Source organism: Protopterus annectens, chromosome 7.part0 (genome assembly GCF_019279795.1).
Source record: "Protopterus annectens isolate FY-2018-M chromosome 7.part0, PAN1.0, whole genome shotgun sequence".
In the NCBI taxonomy this organism is placed as follows: Eukaryota; Metazoa; Chordata; order Ceratodontiformes; family Protopteridae; genus Protopterus; species Protopterus annectens.
The window spans coordinates 373,537,887-373,565,198 of record NC_056739.1 but is presented as its reverse complement, the minus strand read 5'-3'; the positions used below and the strand labels follow the sequence as shown (position 1 = coordinate 373,565,198).

General features: G+C 35.8%; 1 protein-coding gene across 1 annotated transcript in view; it reads right to left on the bottom strand.

The window, feature by feature from the left end:
* Window positions 1–27,312, bottom strand: part of PPM1J (protein phosphatase, Mg2+/Mn2+ dependent 1J) — a 463,759-nt gene that overhangs the window by 51,874 nt on the left and 384,573 nt on the right. The window contains exon 6 of the mRNA XM_044076937.1: window positions 24,256–24,374. Within this exon, the coding sequence (XP_043932872.1) occupies window positions 24,256–24,374 (119 nt within the window). The remainder of the gene's footprint in view (window positions 1–24,255; window positions 24,375–27,312) is intronic.

Here is a 27,312-nt window from a genome sequence, read left to right as displayed (position 1 = left end):
TTGCATTAGCATGAAATTTCTGAAGGGTATGAAGTCAAAAAGTTAAATGTCTGTCAATATTTTCTAATGTCAATCTTTAATGATTTGCCACTAATTTGCCAGAAAGCCACAATTCTATGAAAAACAGATCAAAAATATAAACCGAAAATCTGGACATTCTGTGAAAATCTGTACAGTTGAGAGGTATGGAGTGAAGGCAAGACGATGTAATTGTTTCCTGGTTTGTGGAGGGGAATTTATGGTTCTCTAACAGAACACAGACAAGCTATTTGCAAGCTGTCAGTCAAAATAATTTCCTTTTTGTAATCTTAACATTCTATAGAGAACAGCCAGTGTTTTGGAGTGGATATACTTAGGCTGAGGCTTGTCAGTTGTGGGACATCCAAGTTAGGAAGGCAGGCTGGTTTATTAAGTGCCTTAATAGGGGCTATGTTTTCAGAGATGGCAACAACAATAATACAACTGCCTCATGCAAGACTGGCATGGTCTGTTTTTTTTTTCAACTCCTTTTATCGAAGTATCTAAGGTTTCTGGATACTTTCTCTGCTGGTGGATGATGCATGTCATGTTAGTCTGTTATATAAGTCTGTGACGCCCATTAGGCTAAGGTTGAATTTATGGGAAGCAAGTACCTAACACGCTTTGTCAATCCAGGCTGGACCTGTGATCAGCTGATTAAAGTTGTGTAGCTGAAGCAGATCTAGGAAGGATGACAAAAATGGTAGTGCGGTCATTCCTTGCACTTGTCATTTCACAGTTAGCATTATCTGATAGCCAGCAACGAGAGTATTCTGGAATATTTAGATGTTGTTTTGGTAGTATGCAGAGTCTAAGCAGTTTGCAGTTATTGCTGGAGTCAAGTAAGATGTTTATGACTTCTCTCAGTGCCAGACACGGGCATTGTCTGTAAGAGTTTAGTTCAGGTGACCTCTTTCACTGAAACCCCTTCATTCCTGTCTGTGGTTTCCCTCATAGATAAACTGAAGCTGGGCAGGTTTGAGTCATTTGGCCTTATACATGCTCTAAACCAGGTTTTGATTATTACCTTATCTGGATTATATTGTTCAGCAAAAGATTAAATCTGTTCTGTTTTATTGCAAATACTATGGATATTAAGTCTGATAATCTTGAAGTGTTTTCTTTTTTCAAGGCATAATCACAGAGGGAAGTTAGTAGAATGCTTAAAGATCCAGGCAGGATGACAAGAGTTGTACCTACTTGGTTTTAGTGGGCATCACTTACTGTGCTGAGGCTCAAGTGTATATAGACAGCAATTCAGATATTAAACCATTTGTATAACTGAATTTATTTTTACTTTAGTAACTATGTCACTGTAGGAAGGTGGACATCAAGGAGCTGAATGTTAGCCCATCACATTATCAGAAGTATAACAGGCTTGCATTTGTACTTATGATTAAATGTTGGTTATATATGTCAAAATAATCAGACTGTGTATTAATGGGGCTGGCGACAGTGATGGTGTGGAATTTATCTCCAAATTTTGTATACTATCAGGAAGGCCTTAAACTGAGCTATGGTAGTAACACACAGTCACAAAGCTCAAGAAACTATAGGGTGAAAATCAAAAGAATGCAAATAACAGGGATAACTTTGCGACAACTACTGGGAGGTGGGGGGTGGGGGAGGTAGTCATACCTCTGAGAAACACTGAGCAGTGTAGTTTAATTGCTTTTTACTGCAAAGGTACAGCCAGGCAGGACAGGAGTTAAGTATTCTGAACAGGTGTTAAGGAGGCTGTGTGTCTATTATTCATGTAACGGGCATTTAACTAAGTGTGAGATTAGGTAGTGGTTGGTGTGATGGAGAAAAACAAAACATGAAATAGCAGCATGACACATGAGCTGTAAATAATATGAAGAAGCTGCTCTTTTCTGTTTCCTGCATTTGTGATTACATCCGCACTCCAGTGTTACTAACAACCTTTATCATTAGGCTGTGGTTTTACTTTTAGGAAGTTCAGAAAGTCAAACAGGCAACTGACTGACATTCTTTTACAACATGGGGAGAGGGGTACTACTCAGGGGAGGTACTGCATATGCTTAGGGTGGTCCTAACTGCCCTTAATCTAAATGACCGCTTAATCCTCTTTGGGGAGAGGGTTAAAGTTTTGATTAAGATTTTTGATCCTCGAGGGGAGATGACATTGCTCTGAAAAGAAACAGATCTGGAGATCTAAAAATGGAATAACATCACGATGGAGGATCTGTAAATAACAGCATGATGGAGGATCTGTAAATAACAGCATGATGGAGGATCTGTAAATAACTGCATGATGGAGGATCTGTAAATAACAGCATGATGGAGGATCTGTAAATCACAGCATGATGGAGGATCTGTAAATCACAGTATGATGGAGGATCTGTAAATAACAGCATGATGGAGGATCTGTAAATCACAGCATGATGGAGGATCTGTAAATAACAGCATGATGGAGGATCTGTAAATAACTGCATGATGGAGGATCCGTAAATAACAGAATGATGGAGGATCTGTAAATCACAGTATGATTGAGGATCTGTAAATCACAGTATGATTGAGGATCTGTAAATAACAGCATGATGGAGGATCTGTAAATAACAGTATGAAGGAAACATTTTTTTTTCTTTCTGGCTGTTGGATGTGTGATCAGCTCTTTACTTCAGTAGTGCAAACAGCATGCCTTTTTCTGAAAACATTAGTGGTTTAGTTTTTTGGAAAATCAGTAAGTGAAATGGGAGCAAATTATTGGCATTTGTTTACATCCTGGGTGGTACTGCTGTCAAGGAAGGTAATACAGGTTATTAGGGATGCCCCAGCTGTCCTCATTATAACATGAAACAGACAATGCAAGAAAAAAAATTCCTTTAGCTGAACATTTCTAACACTAAGGTAATCAAACAACTGCAGCTATTAAGTACCAGATCACTTTGTGTCTAACCTAACTAATGTCTTTTGGCTTTTCCCAGTTAGGGGAAAACACGGCGGAACACCGGTCCGCTAATGATTGGCAGTGAATTTTTATGGTGCCAAGGTGCCAGCCCGATGCCCGACCTTCAAAGAAGGCACACCCATTCACGCATACACCTAACTTCATGTCTTTAAATGTCACTCAACTGCGGGGAAGACATGCTGACTCCACACAGAAGGTGCTCCAGCTGAGAATCAAACTGGAGAGCCTCTTGTGAGGTGACAACGGTGACCACTGCACCACCGCGGCCTTTCTTATATCTAACCAACAGTACAAATTCTGAATAACGCAATTAAACAGGCAAGTACCAGTTTGCATCAAGTAGTAACACATCTCAGACCAGACCTTTTGTTACAGAAGGCTAAACCCTAACTAGATCAAGGTGAACTGTGTTTGATCAGCTGCTTTGGGCACTTCTTGAAGTTGCCACAAGAGATGAAGGGGGTAATGAGCCTGTTCATTTGCCTTTGGGAAGAGTGGCAAAGAGCATGCATACATTCATGCCTTTTATGGTTCAATGCCATGTGAAGAGTGTGGATCACATCAGTGGTGGCTGGTGACTTCAAATCAAAGGGGGGCTGCAGGAGACAGCTGAATGGGTGGGGTCAAGGGGAAGGGGTGTGGCCAACTAGACGCTCAAAACCACAAAAACTAAATTTAATTAAATACGCTGCCCTGGGTGGCAAACCATCATTATGAGAGTCCAATCTAGACAAAAATAAGTGTAGAAGAATAAAAATATTTCAATGCATTGGTTGCATGACAGCTTACTTAATATCTATATGGAAACAAAAGGTTGTGAGGCATGAAAAAATAAATTATTTTTTAAATACATTACTGGAATGCCAGTCAAAATCAAGTATAAGAAAAACCAGAAGCACTCAACGCAAACCACTTCTCCTTGCACTGCAGTTCTAATTATAATTTATATTCAGCTTTATTAAAGTACCAAGTAACATGCTGAAAGTAGAAATCTCTGTGATGCCCCCACTTGTAAAAATGTTTCTTATCCAAAAAAGACCTGCTGCCTGACAACTATCTACTTGTTTCATGGGGAAAACATGATCAAAGTAAAAAATGAAAAGCAAACAGGAAACAAGCTCAAGATACACACTGCTTAAAGGATTACTGTACAGGTTATGGACCACACATGATTGGCATTCTGTTTAGTTTATGGGTAAAGTCTGTAGAGATGACTGGAAGTTTCCAACAAGTGTAATGAGCTTTTTAAAATAATGGAATCCTGTCCTTTAATACCCAAGGCTTATACATTATCTAGTCAAGTATTCTCTGCATGGCAACAACAGAAAGGCTTTCAATGTTGGCAATTCTTTAACAGTATGCTTATTAAAGCTTACTTGCATCTTATGATCTCAGACAAGCTTACCTTATGGTCATTAAAGCATTGCTACTTAAACACAGAGCAACAGGCACTTTCTGAGTAATAAGCATAAGTCTGAGTAATAAGCATAAATTAACAGTACAAAAATATGACAGAAACCATACTGTTCTGCAAAATCAAGGACAGATGAAAAGCTACTAGTACTTGTGTCTACCTTGGATGGGGGGACACACTGCACATTTACACTGCATAACTACTCCTTGCCTTGCTTGGACACATCCAGAATCACTACATGGGGGAGTGGGGTGCAAGCATGTCACAATTTGAAATGTCTCTGGCTGACTGTGATGGCCCTGACACATTTGTCATACCTCTCAACCTCAGAGCAAGAAATCTGGACAAAGGCAAAGTGGGACAAAGGCCCAAAAATAAGGACAATTTTTAAATATTGCTCTAATAAACTTAGAAAGATAATAGAATAGGTCTTGCATTAATATGAATTTTCTGAAGGGTATAAAATCTGAAACTCAAATGTCTGTCATTATTTTCTAACTTCAGTCTTTAGTGATTTGTCACTAATTTGCCAAAAAACACAATTTTATGAAAAATGGACCAAAAATGTGATGCAAAAATATAAAATAGCCACACAATACAGCTGGGAACCTGTCAAAGAAGGGACACTTTAATATTAGTACTGCTAACTTGAGCAGCTGACAAAATAAAATAATCTACATGCATTTCAAGTAATCTATAACTTCGATTATTACAGTTATTTCTTAATTGTAAACCCTCCATGTTTTCTTCCAAAATTTTTATTTTGCGGAGGGATTATTAGGGGGAAGAGCAACATTTTGAGCCAAAATCGGGGACAGTTGAGAGGTTGGCTATGCCTAATTCTATAAAGCAATTTATTTGCGTGTACCTCTCAACCTGTTAATGCAGTAAATCTGAACACGGCCAAATATATTGGGGGAACATATAAACAGTACTAAAAATTGCTCTTGTATAAATTGAGACAGTTGATAGAATAACAGTTCTTACTTTAGCATGCATTTTTCTGAAGGTTATGAAGTCTGAAACTCAGTGTATCATTTAGTGACTTAATTCCTAAATGATTTGCCAGAAAACTACAAATTTTATGAAGAACAAACCAAAAATAAGAAGCAAAAATCTATTCATTCTTTGAAAATCTGGACAGTTGGGAGGTATAGTTCAGCTGGGCCTGTCTGAGTTTAATGCCCTCCCCCCCTGACAAAATCATGGTTGAATGGAGCCTCTGCAGCCATTCCAATGAACCATTACTTGGCTATTTCACTCCATTTACCATAAACACTAATATGCATACTGCTTTACTTTTATGATGAGTTGGACTTCATTTGAAAGTTTTATTTTGTATTTTACAGCACAAACACTAAGTCATCTGCTAAACAAAGCAATGCAGTCTCACAATGAAAACTTAGCATTAAAACTTCTCTGCCCTTGAAACTCACATTCATTGAAACAGCATTGAAACCCACATTCAAAGAAAATACATTTTGCCAGTGGCAGATAAAGATTAATTTTGGGCTGTTTTCAAATCATAGGCCCCTTACATATGAAACATACATGTGCTCTTTGATATACCTTCCTCATTGTACTAAATTATATTCCTTGTACAATACAGTACAATTGTTAGAGGGCATTTTAAATTTGGTTTGAACAATTTTCCAGTAATCAATGAAACAAAACACATGCACCCATAATGGCAAAACTGCCCAGTTCAGAACATTTATCACAAAAGTCTACTCAGACTTTCACAGTCCACCATTATCAGTAAATATGCACAATTCTACAGTCCACCGTTATCAGTAAATATGCACAATTCTACAGTCCATTATCAGTAAATATGCACAATCCTACAGTCCATTATCAGTAAATATGCACAATCTCTGAAGAAGTAAAAGTCATCTAAATAATTCCACATTAAAGAAATATGCAACTAATGAAGAGGTTGCTGCTAGCAAACACCTTTATATTTCATGGTTTCATCGAAAAATAAAGTGTCTGTTGCCCCTCAGGAATAAATTGCCTATATTACATTAAAAAATGATAAGTTAGTAATAATATTGCAAGAGGAAATGGATGGCAAACTGATAACAGACTCATAGTTAGTATCTTCACCAAGGAGAACATTCTCAGTACGGCAGCATCCACCCCTTGTGGGAGTAGAATCCACAGCCTTCTGCATCAAAAGCAAGTACACAACCTGTTGTGCTATTAACAAGGCAAACCAACATCACTTAAGCAACACTAAACTTCTGTTCCCCTGCAGCTCTCAGCTCCTTGTAAAATCTACTCAATACTCAACTGCATCTCAACTTCGCAGCACAAGAAAACTGGAAAAGCCAAAATGTATTTGGGGGTTAAAGCCCAAAACCAGGGACACATTAAACATTGCTTGTATAATCTTGGAAAGTTGCTAGAATAAAATGCTGTGTTACCACCATAAATTTTACTGCCAAGGTCCCTGTGCAAAACAGTCAGAGCAACATACCACTATGCCAAATCAGCTGTTTTCTGAAAGAGGAAGACGGAAACTTAAATGGCTACCATTTAGTGAATTAAGTTCTCACCATAGCACACCTGTCAACCTCTTAGCACAAAACACCTAAACAAAGCCAATAATGGATGAATACAGCCCCCAAACATTCAGTGAATTCAGTTCTCACCATAGCTCTCAATCTCTTAGCAAAAAACACCCGGACAAAGACAGTAATGGGGGAAATATAGCCCCCAAACATATTCAGTTCTTAGCACAAATCTGGATGAATAAATTCTGCCAGAACTGAAGATGTGAAGGATAATATGATGGCAAAACATGTGGGAAGATATTGGACTTCACAAGAGAATGTAATAAAAGGTTTTCATGACAAAGAATTCAGTCTGGTGAATGCACATGAATCATTATTTACAGAACTGAAAGAAAAATTTTGTGCACTTTGTGTTCCTTTCACAATTTTAAATGCAGGAATTTTAAAGCATAACTTCATGTAACTTGAAGTAATTCATTTGTGAAACAAAAAGTTGCTAAGTTCGTTCATGCTTTATGACTAAACATTAGAAATGAATGCAATAGTTTATGTAATACTATTGACAAAATCCAATAGAACATATATTGTTAAGCCATGTTGTACTTGTTAATTATGTGCTGCGTGATGCAGGTATAATTCATGCAGGATAGCTTCCATTCTTATGTAGCAAAAGTTCATAGTGCTTACAAGCAGACAGCAATTTGTAAGAATCCATGTCAGTGCACTGAAGTCAAAAATTGATTTCAGCTTGCTCAGTGTTCACTTATTATTTTTAATCTCACTAATGCACAATGACAGACTGAAGCAGATACAGCAAGAAATGAAACTTCACAGAACATTCAAGGTGACAGCTTGGAACTTCAATAGGTGAGCGAGACAGAAACAGCTTTGATAAAAATAAAGGAAACATATGAGTATCTATCACATTTTGCACCCTGACCACAGAAGTATGTTTGGACTGGAGTCATAATAATATCATTCAGTATAACATTCTGCCTTTTTCTGTTTGATTGCATCCCTGTACAAAACTCCACAATTTACCACAGATAGATGCTTTCAGGCTGTCCTCTACATGATAGCCAGTAATGTAGTAAAAAGCCTTTGCTAATGCCTTATACAATGGCTTCATAGTTAAAAACAAATATTACTTACCAGAGCAGTATCATTTAACAGTCATTTTATACTCCATCTGACAATATAAACCTGCCTGAAGGAATGCATCCATTAGCACCTCATTTTAATGAATACGGAGTCAACAGGGGTACTGCCAAACCGCTAATAATTGTGAATCATTGGTAAACTAGAAGTAGTTCTCCACATTTGGGTAACTTTACTGTTACACCTCATTCCACAACTGAAACTGCTTGATTCTCGCTCTTTTCCCAGCACATAAAGCCCGGGAAGAGAGCGACAACCAATCAGCAGCATTTAGCCCAAGCACGTCATGTACGTGCCTGCGACGTTGCAGTCCAAACCCCTTCCAATTCTATGCGGTTTGGAACCACATAGACTGCTGGGCATCACACTGATGCCTTAATTTCCTCACCGGGCTGCAACAAAAACAAAAAAAAAAGTCTATTTACAACCGCCGCAACCCAAGGCGGTTAAAGTGCGCATGCGCGTACTTGCCGACGCCAAGGCAGGAAGAACCTTGCTGAGTCGTGGAGACACAGTAAACAAAAAAATAATAATGCAGTAAATTAAATACACTGTCCACTACTTTTTCTTCTTTTTGCTGAGGGGGCTGCAGTCCGGCAGTCCGATGCCACGAGCCTCCCTTGGATCACATACACTTCAGTCAGTGGGGATGGTGGTGGTTAAGACCATCTGATTGTTCACTCAGAGTCATGAGCATACATTGCTAGGGTGCATTGCATGTCAACTCCTTGGACATACACATGGGAGACTAGTACTTAATGTAAAACCAGGGATTTCCATCTGTGGATGGCTGCTCCCACTTTTGGCTTGTCAACTCTTGTCTCCTAGAATGGGTGGGACAAAGGTTGCTCATCTGGGGGCAGAGGGGGGGTTAGATTCTTACAGTATCTGAAGGAGCACTTGACTGTCAGCAAGCAAATGATTGCCTAAAAGAGTGGTGATAAGAGCAAGGATGAATTCCTGGTTAGCTGAATTTCAGGTCTCTAAACAAGTAATAGTCACCAGTGACTGAGGAATGTACATAAAATGATTGGTCACTGTTGATCACTGCCTCACCTTTTGTAGATGAGTTTAAAGATTTGGCTCAGGTAATTGGTCACTAAGGTGAGGGGCAGAAAGGCACTGCAGAAAGCTGGAACAGATAAAATCTGTCATGACACACTAAATGGTGTCTGAAACAACTGATTACTGAGTTTGCTAGCATAATGCTTAACAAACTCTTTTTGAGGACAACCCGAGTATCAGAATACATATTTTGAAAGATATGTACTTTTGAACAAGAAAATAACTGATTGTATGAGAAAAACAAAAGATGTATGAGGGCTACAATAAACTGAGGCTGTGAACAATCAAGTATAACTCAGTCAAATTTACCGCAATACCAATTTTGCTAACTTCCAGATCGTAAATTCTTCACTTGATGTCAGTAACTTGTATACCCTGACAGTGTCCCTTAATGTGGTGATGTCTATCCTTTTTTCTAATTTCAAAAGACATAGAGGGTATGGTATTAAAGGCAGAACAATAACCTCAGGGGGATTAGGATGTAACCACCTTAGATCTATGCCACTGTTCTGAAACTGTACAAGATAAGCCCAGATAAGTAGCTTTAAATTGCTAAGAATGAATAGCAAGTTTGACAAGTGAAAGTGATGCCCAACAGAAGTTACTCAACATTAAGAGAATAAATAAAAAATTGCCAACAGGGAGCAGTTAATGAAAATTAGTCTGTAATGGGACTTTTTTCATAGATGCATGCATTTACAGAATTTTCTAGAATGTAAAAGTTCATGAAATTGAATCCAGAGGCCAATAATAATCAGTCTAAAAGTTTCATGTGCAAAGCAGCAATCTAGCAAGTTTGTTTTTGAAGTAATCCAGCAGATTTTAACAACACTACCTCAGATGTTATCCATTTATATTGATAAGGGACATATATGGCAATTTTTGCAAAGCAGTTATATTAACAAGGACAGAAATCCACAAGCCCTGTTATGAGTAAGGGCACCGCATATGCTGAAACTAACTGGAGCCGTGACGTGCTTAGAACCGATTTCTTTTTATGTAGACCTTTCTGTTCACATGTCCTGAAGGAAATCTGGTGCAACCTGAGGAGCTCTTTCACTCCTGTTTTAATTGATTGTATTGTAAGAAATGGATAATGTTTAATATGTACTGGACAGAAGCACTAGCTGAGTGTGGTGTTTGACCTTCTAGATTGACAGACCCCCCCCCCAGTGATCTACTCTTATTTAGAAGGTTCTCATCACTTTCTTCAAAATACGAGGGTATGGTGAACGGGATATGGCCTTCTCCTTTCTGAGTTGATAATCTTCTCCTTCTCCTCCCCCCTCAGAAGTGCATCCATTCACTTCTCTGTTGATCAGACCTATAAATATGTGTGCAACCGTCCTCATAACCTCTTTAAGCTGCTAATCCATGTATAAGTGAAGAGATAGAAGCACTGATCTTGCTTTGCTGTAACAGCTGTCTGTCTTTCAAACCCCCATTCTTATGCTGAACATCTGGAGACTTTCTCTGCTATTTTCACTGCATTTGCTCCTGCAACCTTAGTATGTTTATTACAAACAACTTGAATTTAAAAGGCTGCCATGACTGTGAAGGGAATGATTACTGGAACACGTGATAAGTATTCTTATGTGCAGCAGTGATCCAAAATTCCAAGAAATAAAGGAGCTATAACAGCAGAAATCAACATAACTCATAATAGCCAATTTGCAGTGACACTTATCTGAAATGCTAATTTTATAGGAAGCAATATTGGAGTTGGTCAGAGAAGCATGTTTTTTTGCATGTAACACTTACTGGATGCTCCAGAGAATTCCTTTTCACAGTATGTAATTCAGTGTAATGCATGACATATTTCAGCCTAATTAAATTAATTTTATTTAGGAAAACACAAGAACTGAGGTATTAGTTGAATTCCAGCTCTTTGATGCATGACTGGGCTTACAATCAGCTGTAGGCACATACTTAGCTCTTGATAGTGTTCAGATTGATCCATTGGCTGCAGGGAGTCTGAGTGCAGTTTAATGCAGTGAAAGGCATACTTCAGCTTAACATAAGTAGCTCATTTTGCAATTTTGATTTTTTTGGAAAGTATAAAAACTTGAGATATTATTTCTCTCTGTGGGGCTTGTCTAAAGTATCTTTCAGTGGTATGTGGTCTTGAGATAAGAGATGACAGTGAGGGCTTGTGGTAGGCTTCATGTAAATCTGGAATATAGAATATAATTCTGATTGGAAGAACAGATCTGATTAAGGCTGCAATAATGCAACAATGAAAAAGACTGGACTGCAATGCCAGACTTTAAAAGAAGCAGACTCTCCAAATCTAAAAATGACAATTAGAATACTTCAAGAATAATTCAAGATGTATAAAATGTTCTTTAGTTTTCTACATCCTGATAACTTTATACTTATTCCCATATTTTAAGTCTTGGTACAGAATATACTTAATGTTGAAATAACTTAACCATGTTATTAAAGCAAAAGTAACTGAACCTTATTATGTCATGGACTGCACTGAAGTTAATCTAGCTTTAAATTTTTCTTTTCCCAAACATCTTTATTAAATTTACGCATATGACAAAGGCAATCTTACATTTATGTAAATGAAAAACGTACAAAATGATATCACTTTAGTTGCAGTTTACATCACAGACACCATTGAAACAACAATAGTTGTAACATTATACATCACTTATAAACCATCCAGTCATTGTCAGTTAAATAATCTAGCTTTACATTTTGACAACAAAGCAGCTGAAAACAAATCCCATCTTGCACCTCGAATCCTAAACATCTCTAACTCCCCCCACCCCCCCAAATCCCTCTGATTATGGCTCTGACCCTTAGCTGAACATGCATTTAACTTTTACTTGTCTGGGTTATCTGCAAGGAAAACTAATAATACCCTACTAAAAAACTTGAAGTACTGGTCTGCCAGATTTAGTACTCTGTACTCTACCTTGCTGCAGACAGAATTGCCAGGCCCTTGTTATATATCTGCAATCTCTTACTCACCTCATGAGTTATTCCTCCTTCACTAAAGAATTCCATCATAATCTCATTCCACAATGTATCCACACCGGAACTATATAAAGACTTCTGGCCTATCTCTAATTTTTGCTCTATCATAAAGATGTTTGAAAGCATTTTATTAAAAAAAAAAAAAAGTCAAGCACCTCAATAGTTATGAACTTTTTTTAAGGCAGACAGTATAGTTTAAGAAATGCATTTAGCACAGTTATAGCAACTGATTACTTCTAGAAAAATTTGTGGGCATGAGCTTGGCTTTTAAAAGCATAAACTATAATATGCTAAATAAATGGAAACAATTCAGTTTTGACCCTAGTGCCATCAAACGATTCAAAAACTACCTTGAAAATAGAACTTTTTCTAGTCCCTGCTGACACTCTGCTATCCTCTCATGGTACTATTAACACCGGTGTCCCACAAGGCTGGGTCTTAGGACCCTTATTCTGCTCTGTTCTCATTAATGACTTTAATGAGGAGTTCTTCTTGTACACAGATGATATACTACTTATACATGTCAATATACATGCTTCTAACTTACAAACTCAGTTACAATTCTTATTTTCAGCTCTCTGCTTTTGGGCTCACTCCAACAGCCTGCTGATCAACCATAAAAAATAAAAACAATTGTTATGCTGTCCCCTCACCCACCCACCACCATCACAGACTAGACATTATTCCTTAGGTTTCTGAATATGAATAGCTAGGACTCACTGATTCTTCACTATCCTTCACCATCCACACGGACAACATTCTTAATAAAGTCCTTTCTCAGCAGAAAGTCTGCTATAGAACCTTGTACCTCCTTGTTCCAGCTGTCTGCACTTAGTAAAAATGTTCTACTACCCAAACATGAACATGGATTACCTTTCTAGTCTTTTACTCAGTGTACAGTTCACAAAGACTACAGACTTCTGAAAATAAAATTTGCAGATTTGTACATTTTGCAGACTGACACTCACCACTACAATCTCCTATTATGCCTTAATTGCCTCCTAGTAATAGAAAGATCAACCTAACGCCTTGGTACCCCTATATTTAAAGCCCTAAATGAGGGTTATTAACACACTAAAAAGAAAACACCATATCACAGAGTAATCATAGTCAGTGAGATACATTTAAGAAGATAGCTCCTTAATATGGTCCCCTTTTATAACAACCTTTTGCAGAATGTGTCTTCTCAAAGCTTGGCTCAGCATTACGAAATAAAAAAAACCCCAGGACTTACTGTATATATTATCTCTCTTTCTAGCTCGCTCTCTCTCTCTCTGTTGGTGTGTGTTTGTGTGTGTGTGTGTGTGTGTGTGTGTGTGTGTGTGTATACACACACACACATACATATAAACATACATGTTAGTACAACTATGAATTAACATATATTAAGAATTGCTTGATTTTGTGGCTAAGTGAGGAATGCAAAGATGAGAGGAAGCAAAAATGTATTTTACAAACATCATTCTTTGGAGAACAAACAAGGAGAGGCAAAAATTTTGCAATTTATAAATGTGCATTTTAGCATGAAGAAATGTGAGGGAGAAAGGCAAGGACACTATATAATGCTATTACATTTATGGCTGAATTTGATGTTACTGTATACATACAAAACACTAGCTGAAAGGGAAACTTGGCAATTAGTCAAGGTTCAATTGCATAAAGACACAAATGAGTTAAAGGTACAGATTCTAACAATACACATGTATTTGTATTTATCCAGTAAAGATACTGGAATAACAGTAAACAGGCAGTCTACTAAAAATTCTATCTAGGTATCTTGGTGTACTGGATGAAACAAATCAACATGAATTGTAGTTATTAAAGCACTTCTATTTTAACATTTATTTTTCACCAAGTGCAATTTGATTCAGTATGAAACTCAGACATGAAGTACCATGACAACAAAGATTACCAGGTAAAGAATGGAGAAAGAAAGAATGTAATATTATTCCAAAAAGAAGGTGGAATAAAGCACACTACCAAAGAAACCATTATACACAAGCTACTATTTTGAAAGTTGCTGCAGTTTGCCATCAGGCAGATATACTGTCCTCAGCACCATTAGTTGGAATCAGAAAGTAATGACTGGTCATAAGTAGGAACTGCAGTTCCTGCGCTAGTGAGGTGCTATCACAGGACTTTAAAGTGATGGAGAAAGCCAGTTTGGGTCAGTGTCACCCAGTGTTTAATGGTAGTAGTATCCTGGTTAGAAAAGGGCTGCTTATAATAAACAGACGGCTCTAGCCATACAGCTTTTAAATACAAAGATGAGGCTGAAACTTATTCTGGAAGGGATTGACATATTGCAAGGAAACAGCCACAAAAGTGAGGTGATGCTCATCCATTGTGGGTTGCACAGATACCTTCTTGTTTTATACCACATGCAGACTTACTGGCAGGTTAGCACAGCACCAGATGAATTATCAGCACATTTTTTGGATGTGGGAGAAGACCAGAGATAGTGGTAAAAATTATTATCAATACTTAACATGCAGACTCTGTATAGAAGGTATGCCAGCTATGAATGGAACTAGAGAAACACGAGCTACCAAGTAGCACTGCTAACATTAATTTTATTTAAGGGTGGCCACAGCCCATAGGTTATTTAAAACTATCGTACAACTAAATGAAACCTAAATCCTTTAAAATAATGGTTACTAGGATCCCAAGTTATCAACCTCTTGTATGTGGATGGGATGCAAATACTGGTTGCCTGGTATTAAATACCACGTCATCTAAAGCATAAAGCTCTTCATGGTAATAAATCAAAAACAGTAATAGTGTGCTGAACAGTTTTAGATCAGATGTTGTTTTAAATTCACTTTTTGCTTGAAAGTAGTTTTAGTTCCCCTGGATGATTTTAATCATTTTTATTAAATTTATAATCTAATTATATGGCACTGGATAAACTAAGTTCATTTCACAATTCTAATATCCTTTGAAGTATGAATGGATTACATTATTCAGTTTTTCTGTTTGTGAAATATCAGATGAGAAGATCTAATATAAAAAACATAGTAAGATTGGAACAGTACTGACAAGACTCACTTAGCAGCCTATACTCGTCACTTCAAATTAATAATTATATATGATTAGTGCAGTTCTTTAAATGCTGGTTATATTTACTGGCTATTAGTGAATTCTTAAGCATAACAAGTTTTATTAGCTCATTCATTCCATACGAGGATGGTGTCTATAATTTGTGAGGAGTCTTGAAATCGAAGCTGAAAAACAACTACTACTTGCAGTGAATGCTGTTCTCCTCCATCCATGTCTTCCTGGTCACAGTATATTAAAGAGTCTATTCAGCTTTAATATTTATTTTCAAAAGACATTCTTTAATTTACCTCAGATTTAATTAAGTATATTGCAGATATAATTATTATCTGTACTTATACAAAAGGCTTCATAGAAATGGCAGCAAAGTTGGACTACCTGCAATCCCGGTTATATCACATACCTCAACTGAAAACCTATACTTGCTTGGTTTTGAAGTACTCTAGATAACTGAAAGTATAAGTGAGTTTAAAAAAAGAGTTCTTTAGTTTGGCACCATCAGGGTAAGAGTACAAAAATGGGTGAAGAAGATGAATACATTTATTACATGCATCTCCATTAACACTGTTAACGTTCTAAATCCTCCCTCGTTATCGCTACCCTATCCCATGATGCCAAAGGCCTAGTACAATAAATCTTCCTGTGTTGAGATGCCTTATTCTTCACCAGTTTTCTGCAGACATGTAGCATGTTATATCTCAAAATAGTGGTCAGATCTTTTAATGCCCACTTCCATCCTACTTACCTTCATCACATTTTATCCCTTTGTGTTATCCTTTTTGGTATGCCTCCCACACTGTCAACCAACTGGTGAATTTGAAGCATGTCTGGCTAATCATTTACTAACTAGGCAACATCTAATCAAAACATGGTCATCATCTAGGTAGCCATCGGGGGGGGGGGGGTGATATGTTCTCTTGCAACTCCCCCTGCAAATTGTGCAAGTGCTACAGTTTTGGATGTGTAATGGATGTAGTACAGGGTATTTACTTACTCCCATTAATATTGTATTCTCTCTGGCAGCCCTAATCCCCTGTTGATCTTGTTCAGTCTAAATGATAAAGAAAAGAAATGTATTCCTCTTACCTGAGTCAGACCTACCTCTTCACAGTATAAACAGAGTGATTAATAAAAATCTTGAGTGACTTCTTCAGATTTTAAGCATTAAAAATTGAGCATTGCATTCTACAAAGAAGTTAACAGTGACTTTTCTTTGTTATTATCTTGAATTGTTTTAAGCATTTTTGTGTTGTACTTTATTTCACTTGTATTAGTTTAGAGTGGTCAGTAGGATTGAACTATTCTCAAGGACAGTAGAGAATTAGTCTAACTGAAATTGGTGAATTTTTGTTTATATGCTCCCCGTGCTATGTGGTGATCCCTGGCTCAGCCTTCTGATTAGCTGATGGTAAGTAATTTAAAAATAATACTGACTATGATATAAGCTGTTAATTTAATTAAGCTATTTCTGATTGATGCAGCAACAATTCAACAGCACATATATTAACATAATCAGACAATGAATATTTTGCTTTTTTTCAGTTTATTTTCCGTTATGCACTTATGTTCAGTCATGCACTTACTTGCATGGTTAAACTATACAAATGATTCTGCTATACTGCTTGCTTTGAGTTATCTATCATTTAATACTGTATTTGGTGACTTTTGTCATTAGATAACTATACTGTATATAGCCTATATAGTCTATATGTTGACAATGAAGAATAATCTGTTTATAGGCAATTACACTGTTCATTATTATATAATGAAAATATTGCTCTTTTCCTACCAATAATTTATAAATTTGGCATTACATTGACAATGATTCTGATGTTGCCTTTAAGTATTGTTTTGTTATACTGTATTTTTCCAAATAAAATAATGCATTCTTTTAGTTCAACTTGTATACTATTACATCATAAACTTAAAATATTAAATATTGCTCCATTATAGTCCCTCTGTTTTGCCCTTATCTTGTTTATGTATGTTAGGCCTTTAGCACAAGTTGTAGCTGAAAAGGACTACAGACCAGTTTACCTCACTGTGTGATATTGTTGTCAGATACCATACACAGATGATATATGCAGCATATGATTCTATAATGAACTACTGTGTCTTGAAAAAATCCAGTCTGATACTTTGGGTACTCCCTGTTATAATAATTTCTTCTGCTACACAGACATAACAATATTTTGAGAGGTAGTGGCTAAAATTCTAATGGCTTTAAAGTACATACAACTATACTGGATGCTGTGATTTAAACATTTATATTTTAGACTTGTGTTTTAATGTATTTGATGTAAACAAAGCAGCAGCTCATAGCAGGGATATCCTTTGGATAGAAGGGTTCTACCCCATAATTTGTGTAATGGGTAGGATGTTTTAGAATGTGGTGGAGTATTTTTTTTTTTTTGAGTTTTGATTTTGTAAGTTTACAAATGCAAAATGTAGTAGCATAAGTGGTTGGCTTTTTAGGTTGTGTTTTATCTAAGCAAAGTTCTGTACTCCAGCGTGATACTTTTTTATTTTTCCATTTAGCACAGTGCCTTTAGTTAATGTAATTATTCATTATTGTGGATTATTTTATCTTAGCAGCACAACTGCATATTTCTTTTGCTAAACTGGAAGGCCTAGACTGGCAGAGTCTGCTTATAGTGGAAATATATCCGATGTAATATGGTTGTTGTAAAGAAAGACATACCAAGCAAATTATTAGACAAAATAAGTGATATCACTACTTACTCTGAGGAGCAGCACAAACAGCAATGCAGTTTTGAGTGTGCATGACTTAAATGAATAGTTTAACAATTAACTGACAATGAAAAAGAAATTTGAAAAGGAAAAAGAAATTTGAAAACTAAATAAGAAATATACAAAATACTAATTATTTTTTTAACATGCATTACAAAAGTCACAGTGCAATCTGTGTCCGAATGAAGAGATAATAAAATTGGAAAGCAAAGGAGAGTAATATTGCTGGAAATGAATTCATCCTCAAGTCCTAGTGAATACCTTCATGAGGTGGACCATGTTTTTTTTTTTTTTTTTTTTTTTTACAAAATCTCATAGAGATGACTCTGCTATATAGACTGTATTTTGTAAAGCATATATCATGGACAGAAGTAGGTTAAAAAAATAAAAAAAAAAGCTGGGTGCACAAGTCCCAGGATAAAAAAGAGCCCAATCCCTGTAGGCGCATTGATGCCAGGAGTGGAAAAATGACACTGTTGAATCCTTAATACATGGAAACATTCCTACAATGGGGTTAGGCCAGGCTCAGGGGGAGGATGGCCCCCCTATTGTAGAAGGAATTTGTAGTCCACAGAAATCACAAAAAGTGCGAGACCAAAAAGGACCCATAAAGGTGATAGCAGGGACTACTGAGGATAAGAAAGAAATTATGTATTGTTACTGGTATGCAAAAAGTCCAGAATTTCTGGACAGACGATATACAAAAAAGATTAAGACAGAAATTACAGGAAAGAAAAATACTTGCACATGAAAAACTGTCAAAAGCTTAAAATGTAAATTTGCATCCATTAATACAACAGATTCATGAAAAACATTATATAGACCAAGAAACCTTACTCCATTTGGAAAAAGAAGTGAGTAAGGAAGTTTAGAAATACAAAGAGCAAAATCCAGAGATTTTTCAAAGGTATAAACAAAGAAATATGGACATGGGAAAGAGAGAAATCTGATATGGTGCAATACTTGTACAAAAGAGAAAGCCAAATTAATCAGTACAAAAAAAGGAGCTCCAAAGAGATTCAATGAGAAATATAAGCAAAGGTACCCAAATATGGAAAATTTCACAATACGAAAAATAAGATGACAAAGGGGGAATGTAGAACAGAAGATTAGTAAAGTAGAAGTTAAAAAATAGAAGCTGAAGTTATGGAATACCTGCAAAGTGAAGGATTAGTGTAGAAAGTCTAACATAGGTTATATCACAGTATGATGGAAAAATGAGTCCCCTGGATAAAGAGAAACAGGAGGAGTAGGGGACATCTGAAAAAGAAATATGGACATGGGAAAGAAAAAATAAATGTACTATGGTGCAATATGTATGCAAAGGAGAAAGCTAAACTAATCAATATAAAAAGGGGAGAACCAAAGATATTTGAAGATAAATACAAGCAAAGGCATCCAGACATGGAAAAGTTTACAACACAAAAAATAAGAAAAGAAAGAAGGAAAGTAGAAAGGAGGATTAGTGATGGAGAAGTTAAAGAAATCGAAAATGAGGTTATGGAGTACCTGCGAAGTGAAGGATTTAGTGTAGCAGATCTAACTCTGCTAACATCACAGCAGGAGAGAATAATGAATCCCCAAATTAAGGAGAAACCAGTGGAGCAGGAAACATCTGATCAGTTACTACATAAAGATACTATGGAACCTTTTCTAGGAAACCAGTAGAAATGCTCAGTTGAAGTTGCACAGCAAGAGACGGAACAGGAAACAGTGAGAACTTTGATGCAGTCAGCATTGTGGAGTGACAGGACAGTGAGTTTCCATATGAAAGAGCAATGGATGACACAGGATAACACTGAAGACAATGTGACACAGGAAGATGTTCTGGCACTTTCTGTAGAATGCCCACAGAAAATGGGGAACAAAGAATATGTTCTCAGTTTAGACAAAAATGATCTAAGGGAAAAGTTGCTTGATTTAATAGAGATGGATAGACATATTAAGATCAATAAAAGAAATAGACTATTAGAAAGTCAATAAGACCCAAAATGTTAGAAGTTTGATAAAACAAATGAAGACAGTAATCAGGACTGTTCATAGAAATTCATGCAATGTAACAGAAGTAAACAGGATATATTACTGTGCAGCTAAATTAATATCAGATAAAGTCTTACCACAAAAACAAAGGGCAGCACGGGAAAGGAAGGGGAGAAATCAAATACCATCATGAAAGTACTGACTAGAGAAAACTATAAAGCAGTTAAGACAAGTAGTGTCACTTGTTAGAAGAATATACAGAAGAGGGAACAGATCAACAAAAATACTCAAAGAGAGACGTGATAAAAACAACACACAATATTAGAACAGATCAGGATCTAATGTACACTATTGCAAATAATTAACTAAAAATAGCACAGGCAGAAAAACTTAAAAGATATGCAATAAATATAAAGGAAAAGTACAAAATGCAGCTTATTGATGACCCAAAAATTGTTTTATAGAGAATTGGGAAACAAGGCAGAAGGAATAGAAACACTACCAAAAAAGAAGAAATAGACACATTTTGGAGAAATATCTATGAAGATCCTGTGGAACATAACAAAGATGCTGAATGGAGAGAAGTAAAAGAAAGAATAAGAAGTTCAGATTACAGGATATGAAATGAGATGAAATAACAGCCAGAGAGATTGAAACAAAGTTAAGAAAAGCTCCTAATTGGAAAATCCCAGGCCAAGATGCAGTACCTAATGTCTGGCTAAAAGTATCAACATCTTAACATGAAGATTTAGCCATGAGTATGAACTATTTATATTTGCACCATGAACAGACACTAACTTGGTTAATAACAGGAAAACAATACTCTTCCTTAACAACAAACTTGCAGACTATCCTTAAAACTATAGACCAAACCTACCTTCTGATGATGTGTAAACTATATACTGGAATTGATGCCGACAGAGTTTATAGTCTTTGAGAAGAAAACTCAGGCAAGGCAATTGAACAAAAGGGTAACAAAAGAAAGTCATAAGGAAAAAAGGATCATTTGTTGCTAAATAAAGTCATAACGGAGAATTGTAAAAAGGGGAAGTATTCAAGTATGGCATTGATAGACTACAAAAAAGCATTTGACAGCATCCCACATTCATGGATAAAAGATTGCTTACAAATATACAAGATACACCCTACACTGATCGATTATATTACAGTGACCATATAACAGTAGCGGATCACTTTGCAGTTAAATCATGATAAAGCACAAATTTTTGTTCCAGGTCACCACTGCTCTTTTGTCTTGCCCTTAACTCATTGCTGTCTACTTAATAGATTAGGTCATGGCTACAATTTAGCTCCCAGAAAACAACTAAGTATAAAGACTTCTCATCTTTTTTTTTGTGGATGATTTAAAACTGTATAGTTTGTTAGATGATGAACTGAAAGCACAACTACCAGTGGTTAAAACTTTCTCAGATGATAGAAGAATGTCATTTGGTCTTAATAAATGTGCAAAAGCAACCTTTAAAGCAGGAGAGCTGCAGCACAAAGGAAATGTCAGTCTGGGACATGAATGTGATGTAAAAGAACTTGAAAGAGGGAATGTATAAATATTTGGAAATTGATGAAGGATTGACAAAAACATGAACATATTCGAATTAAAACTTAGTAAGAAATATCTTAGAAGACTAAAATTAATATTGAAAGTAGCTGTGACCTCTAGGAATAAAGTCCAAGCTCTAAACCAATTTGCTCTTCATGTCCTAACATACAGTTATGGAGTGATTGACTGGCCCCAAAAGGTATTTGTTCATTTGCACAGGAAAATAAGAAAGAAAAATGGTTCATGCTTATCAAATGATTTATAAAAATCAGTGTATATCAACATTATATATTCCCCGTTTTGAAGGAGGTATGGGCGTTGTCAAGATTGAATACATGTGTAGATCTGCAATCATAGGATTGCATAAATATCTGCTGACCTCACAAGATCCAAACATAGTGAAAGTTTTAAAACATGAGGAGTATTAGTTTAGCAGTAGCATATCGGCATCAAGCAGGAATGGATATCAAACCAGAAGTAGATAAAAATCAGGCAGCAACTGAATGTGTCAAAAAAAGAAAAGAAAGACTATAAGATGAGGGATCAGATGAGATGGAAAGAAATGTGGAAAATGTATAAATATGGTTGCAAGTACAGAAAATTATTGGAACAACCTTATGTCGATCAGGACTGAATGCAGCAATGGTTAAGGAGAGGTGAATTTAAACCAAAAAAAGAAAAGTTAATGATGGTGGCCCAGGATAGTGGACTATACACACATTGGTTTACACAGTCCACTGAACATGTGGGTAAAACAGACAAATGCAGGTTTTGTAAAACTGAATTGGAAACAGTCGCACATCTTGTTATGCTAATGGTAGAAGGCCTGTATATAGAAAGGCATAATAGTGTGGCAAGACTGTTGCAATGGGGATTGTGCAAACATTATAATATTGAAGTAGCTGAGAAACACTGGAAACATGAGCCACAAAGCATTATAGAAAATGATGAAGTTTATATCATGCGGGATCACCTACTGCAAACAGTTCAAAAAGCAGATGTGAGAAAAACAGACATAGTAGTCCATGAAAAGAAGGCAAAAGTAGCACTGATCACTGAAATTGCTACATCCAGTGACTACAGTGTCTTATGTACACAGAGACACAAAGTCATAAAATACCAGGATTTACAGAGAGAAATAAGGGCAATATGTAAGAAGAATACCCAATCAATTCTAATAGTAGAATCAATAATGGTCCTTATAAACAAGAATTTACAGTCATATTTAGATATGTTACCAATACATGTAACTCCATATGAGTTGCAGAAGGAGTCAGTTCTAGGCACATTGTGGGTGCTGTGAAGAGCACTTTTGGCTGACATCAAAGATTGAAACAATACTAATTTTATGAACTTTAATCATACTTTGACTTAGAAATGGGTTTCATTCTCATCATGGTATTGGAAACCCAGACGACTTGGAGAAATTAAAGTGAGAAACAATCTAAAACATAATTTAACTCCTAAAGCTATGTTATATGCATCACTATAACAATTAATCAGTCATACCACAAAATGTGACTTCTGTGCAATGCTTAAATATGGAGATCAGTGCACAAAATCAAACACACACGATACAACTATAAAGTCAGTACAAAGCCTCAGAATATGTCGCTACATCATGGTATTAAATATACAACTAGACTAAAAAGCAAGACTAAATGGAAGCAAATTAAAGAAAGAAGTTATTAAGTGTTTTCTTTATGGGAACTTTCCCTCTGGGCTACCTCAGTGCCTCTGTATACCCCACCAACTACGCCAGGTCTCAGGCTGTGCAACCTTTGAATTCAGGCAATGTTTTCTCTTAGTGAAAAATCAAGGCTTACCTGAAAGGAAGTACAAGGCCAAAATTCATATAATAATTAGACAATTTTGCTTGATGAAGCTTCCCTGCATAAATACACACTTTATAATTATCATTCATGTTTAAATGTTACGTTTTTTAAGTTTTGAACTTCATATATCATTTTTGCCATTTGTTTCATAGACCTTGTCTTCAAATATGACAGCTAAAAATGATTTTCTCCTCCATCTTCAATTTCACACCCAATAATGTGGCTATGAAACTGTGACGCTAGATTACTGGAGTGGCACAGCGATTCTGCATGAATCATTAATTGCAGGTCAATATTGCATGTAAGAAGCAATGAGTAAAGGTAAGGGGTGTGGACATGGACACTGGGCATGTTCTAAACAGCAATAAAAATAAATATTTTTAAATGACCTGAAGGCTGCTTAATAAGGACAAGAAACTAGAAATATCTTCTAGTTCACATGTCATAACTATTGATGTGTTTCATTTGAATATACATCTCAGTATATATCTGTTTCATTTCATATTGGGTATATGATTTTACATACATTTTGTAGAAGAAATTTGTAGTTTGGAATTTCGGCAATGAGAAATGAGACACCAAATTGTTTTCAGGCGACATGCAATACAAAATATAGCAATGTGCTTCACATGTTGTTTATGCTACTATTGAATGTGTTGAAGCTATACATATTTGGCTCACATGCCATACTGTATGCAAATATATTAAACTTGATTTAGATGGAATTAATATAAGGGCAAAATGTATTCTGCCCTTAATCTGTGATTTACTTCTTTGCAAACATTTTAGGTTCTTATATATGTCATATTACAAAGTGCCAGGACATCATGATTGTTCTAATTGTTCATATTCTACTACTTTTTCGCTCTTTCTCATGTTATCATTTTGAGGCACTCGTTAGCACTGAAAGGCAACATTCAGCATCCACAAGAGCTTTCTTACATTGCAGTAGCGTTTTGAGTATCAGGAGTCAAGCAACTTACCAGCCCATCATGGAATGGTCCCTATATAGCATTTTTTTGCCCACTTCTTTGTGTTGGATCCTTCTGGGAAATTCAAGAGCAGTAAACTCATTTCCAAGAAGTTCTGGCTTTAACTTGCCCTAGAATGCAACAGGTATATTACATTTAACTTTTTATATTAACTTATTAAAAAATTGTAGTAAAACATATATATACTGTTATTCCATTTTAAAATGGACTCTTTCATAGAATCTTGCACAGAGATGCACACACAAATCTACTGTAAAGCAAATATGAAAGGAAGTGCCAACAGCTGCCAAAATAAGGCAGAATTAAGAATAAAGATGAAATCTGTTGAGTACATACTTGACTGAAAGTTTTTTTATTGCATTAAATAATGTTACAGTTTTACTAGCACAGTGGTAAATATAAGGAATTTATAATGCATATCTTTAAATGTTAGTGCAACATGGCACAAGCAAGTATTTCTCTATCACATGCTTACCTTTTACAAGACAGAAGACAAAATAATTAGTTTCATCAGACATATACTTTTCAAGAATTTGACATACTCCTATTGTATGCTGGATCCTGTAGTTGCACCATGTATTTTAAGGGATTCTTTGAGCCTCACAATACTCTGTTAACTTTGTTATGCTATATAAAACTGAAATATACATGTTTAGCCTCTGACTTGTAATTCAGAATCAGAACTCAAACAAAAAATCCAAATGCAATGATGTAATAATAATATAACTTATGAATTTAGTCATGTGAAAGTGCCCAAAATAGAATGTTAGCTAAGTGTACCAGATAACTGTGCACTGAAACTACATTTTTTACAGAAGCATTTATTTTAGAGGGAACTGTAGTGAGCTAGACTAAAGACAGTGCCAGCATGGATGAAAGCAGTCAGAATACCATTTTTTTAAAACACTATGAAATGGGATTTATACAATCATTATGAAAATGCTGTTTCCCTGGATGAGGGGGGGGGGGGGTAGATCCCCAGCATACACTAAAGCATTAATTTTTTTCTCTCCCTGAACTCCCTTACAAATGTAATCAAGGTTGCTATACCGTGGGAAAAAAGATAATTTGTCATGTAATGAAATCTCATGCTTTAATAAATGGAAATTTTTACACATAGGTCCTTTGTTGTCTCCTCACACAGATGTCTATCAAAGCAGGCTATATTTTCACATTGTAGTAACCCTTCCCTTGTCTGTTTTAAAATATTACAGCTATAGTTAGAAGCAAATCATAATATGTATTTTGCTGTTGAAACTTTTGTGTTAATAATGCTCTATAGAAAAGAAATATCTTTATTTATTTATGTATTTATTGATTGATTGAATTTGATTGCCAGGAAAGTCCTACTGAGTATGTACCATTTTCAGCACAGGCTTGGTGAGAAAAGCTCCAAAGTATTACACAATCATTTTATGATCAATAATTTTACAAGCTTCAAAAATAATACAAAAACATCTACAGTTTAAATAATTATACCAAGTTAGACATAATGTGAAAGCATTGGTTAAGAACTGATACAACGTGTATGACAGTGACATAATATTTAGAGAAATGTTAGCCAGTTTAGACAAACTAAAGGTAAGTTGATATAATATATAAATTGCAATATGAAGTGAGAGAAAAAACAGATATGTGGTATATTAGACAGAGATAGAGTGCTGTCATGGCAAGTAAAATTTTCTTTTTGAAGCACAGTATTCAAATTAATTTCTTTATAACTACATAGTTACTACTGTGAACATTTCATTGATGAGGTAGAACATGCATTTTAATGCACACTGCAGCTGTTTTGATTGTGTGATGTGATCTTTTTTACAAGATTCGTTTCTTATGGAACACATTTTATTATGAAAACTGAATTGCTTTATTCATAACTTTTCTTGCACAGTAAAAGCATAATGATCTATAATCCTAATGCTGACATACGGATAAAAAATTCTCTTGGTTTCTTTGTCAATGTTATCCTGCATGATTATCGCATGAGCTCAGCAGCAGTAACTATTGTGGAGTATGTTGTCTATTATTTTATGCTCTGTTTATTAATTTCTTCAGAAGCCAAACAGTATGGACGTCTGTGATCCAAACTTAACATTTCTCATTGCTTTTGCTTTATGCACTAATATTTGCATGAAAAGTTTGTTTTCTTCTTCTAGGAATGCATTACTCAAGGGAATTCTGCATCTTGGATCATCTGTAGTTCATATTTTATATAAATTTGCCAACCATTTGGCAAGTGTTATACCTATCACAGACCAAATGTTGAGAGAAACAGGTTGGTGGATACGACTGTTAGGTCAGAAATGCTGAGTTATGAAAGGTCAAATTGGGAAAGCTTTTTCCTATTTCAGTTTTTTAGAACTTAACCATGGAGGAGAATTTTAAGATTACCATGAGGAGCTTGACGCTGATGTTATAAGACAAGGTTGGATTAGACATGGCAATCAAATGAACGTCCTTGACCTAATCTGATAGCTTTCAAGTTCAAGTCATCTCTGACTTGATTTTTACATTATTAAATCTGCTGCAGAACCTAAATAATCATGTGAACCAGTTTTGCTTTATCCATTTATCACACACTTTAATTCAGTATTTAGAACTCCTAAAAAATTCAACAGGTGAATTTTATTGGTTAGCTTTTATGGTATTTCTTTACGGGTCTGTATCAGCATCTCGAACGCTGACAATATTGAATATGATATTGTCACCTCGAGAATACCAAAAGTGCAGAACATCGAACGGGTAAATGGAAATCTCTGTAAGGGGAGATTTCCATTTACTTCAATGTAGTGCATTCCCTGAGTTGATATATTTAAGTAGCGGGGATGCTTTTTTTTTATATCGGCATTCGAAATTTAATAGTTCGATCATTGCAGTTCGATATTTAGTGATTCGAACTATTACATTTTCGAAATGCTGATATAGATCCTTTCTTTACACCTTTAACTAGTTCTTTAATTTTTAATAGTAATTAATTCAACAGACATGGAACACAAATGTGATGAAATACCTTTTCTTGGACCAACATAGGTTTTTGCAACTATTTGA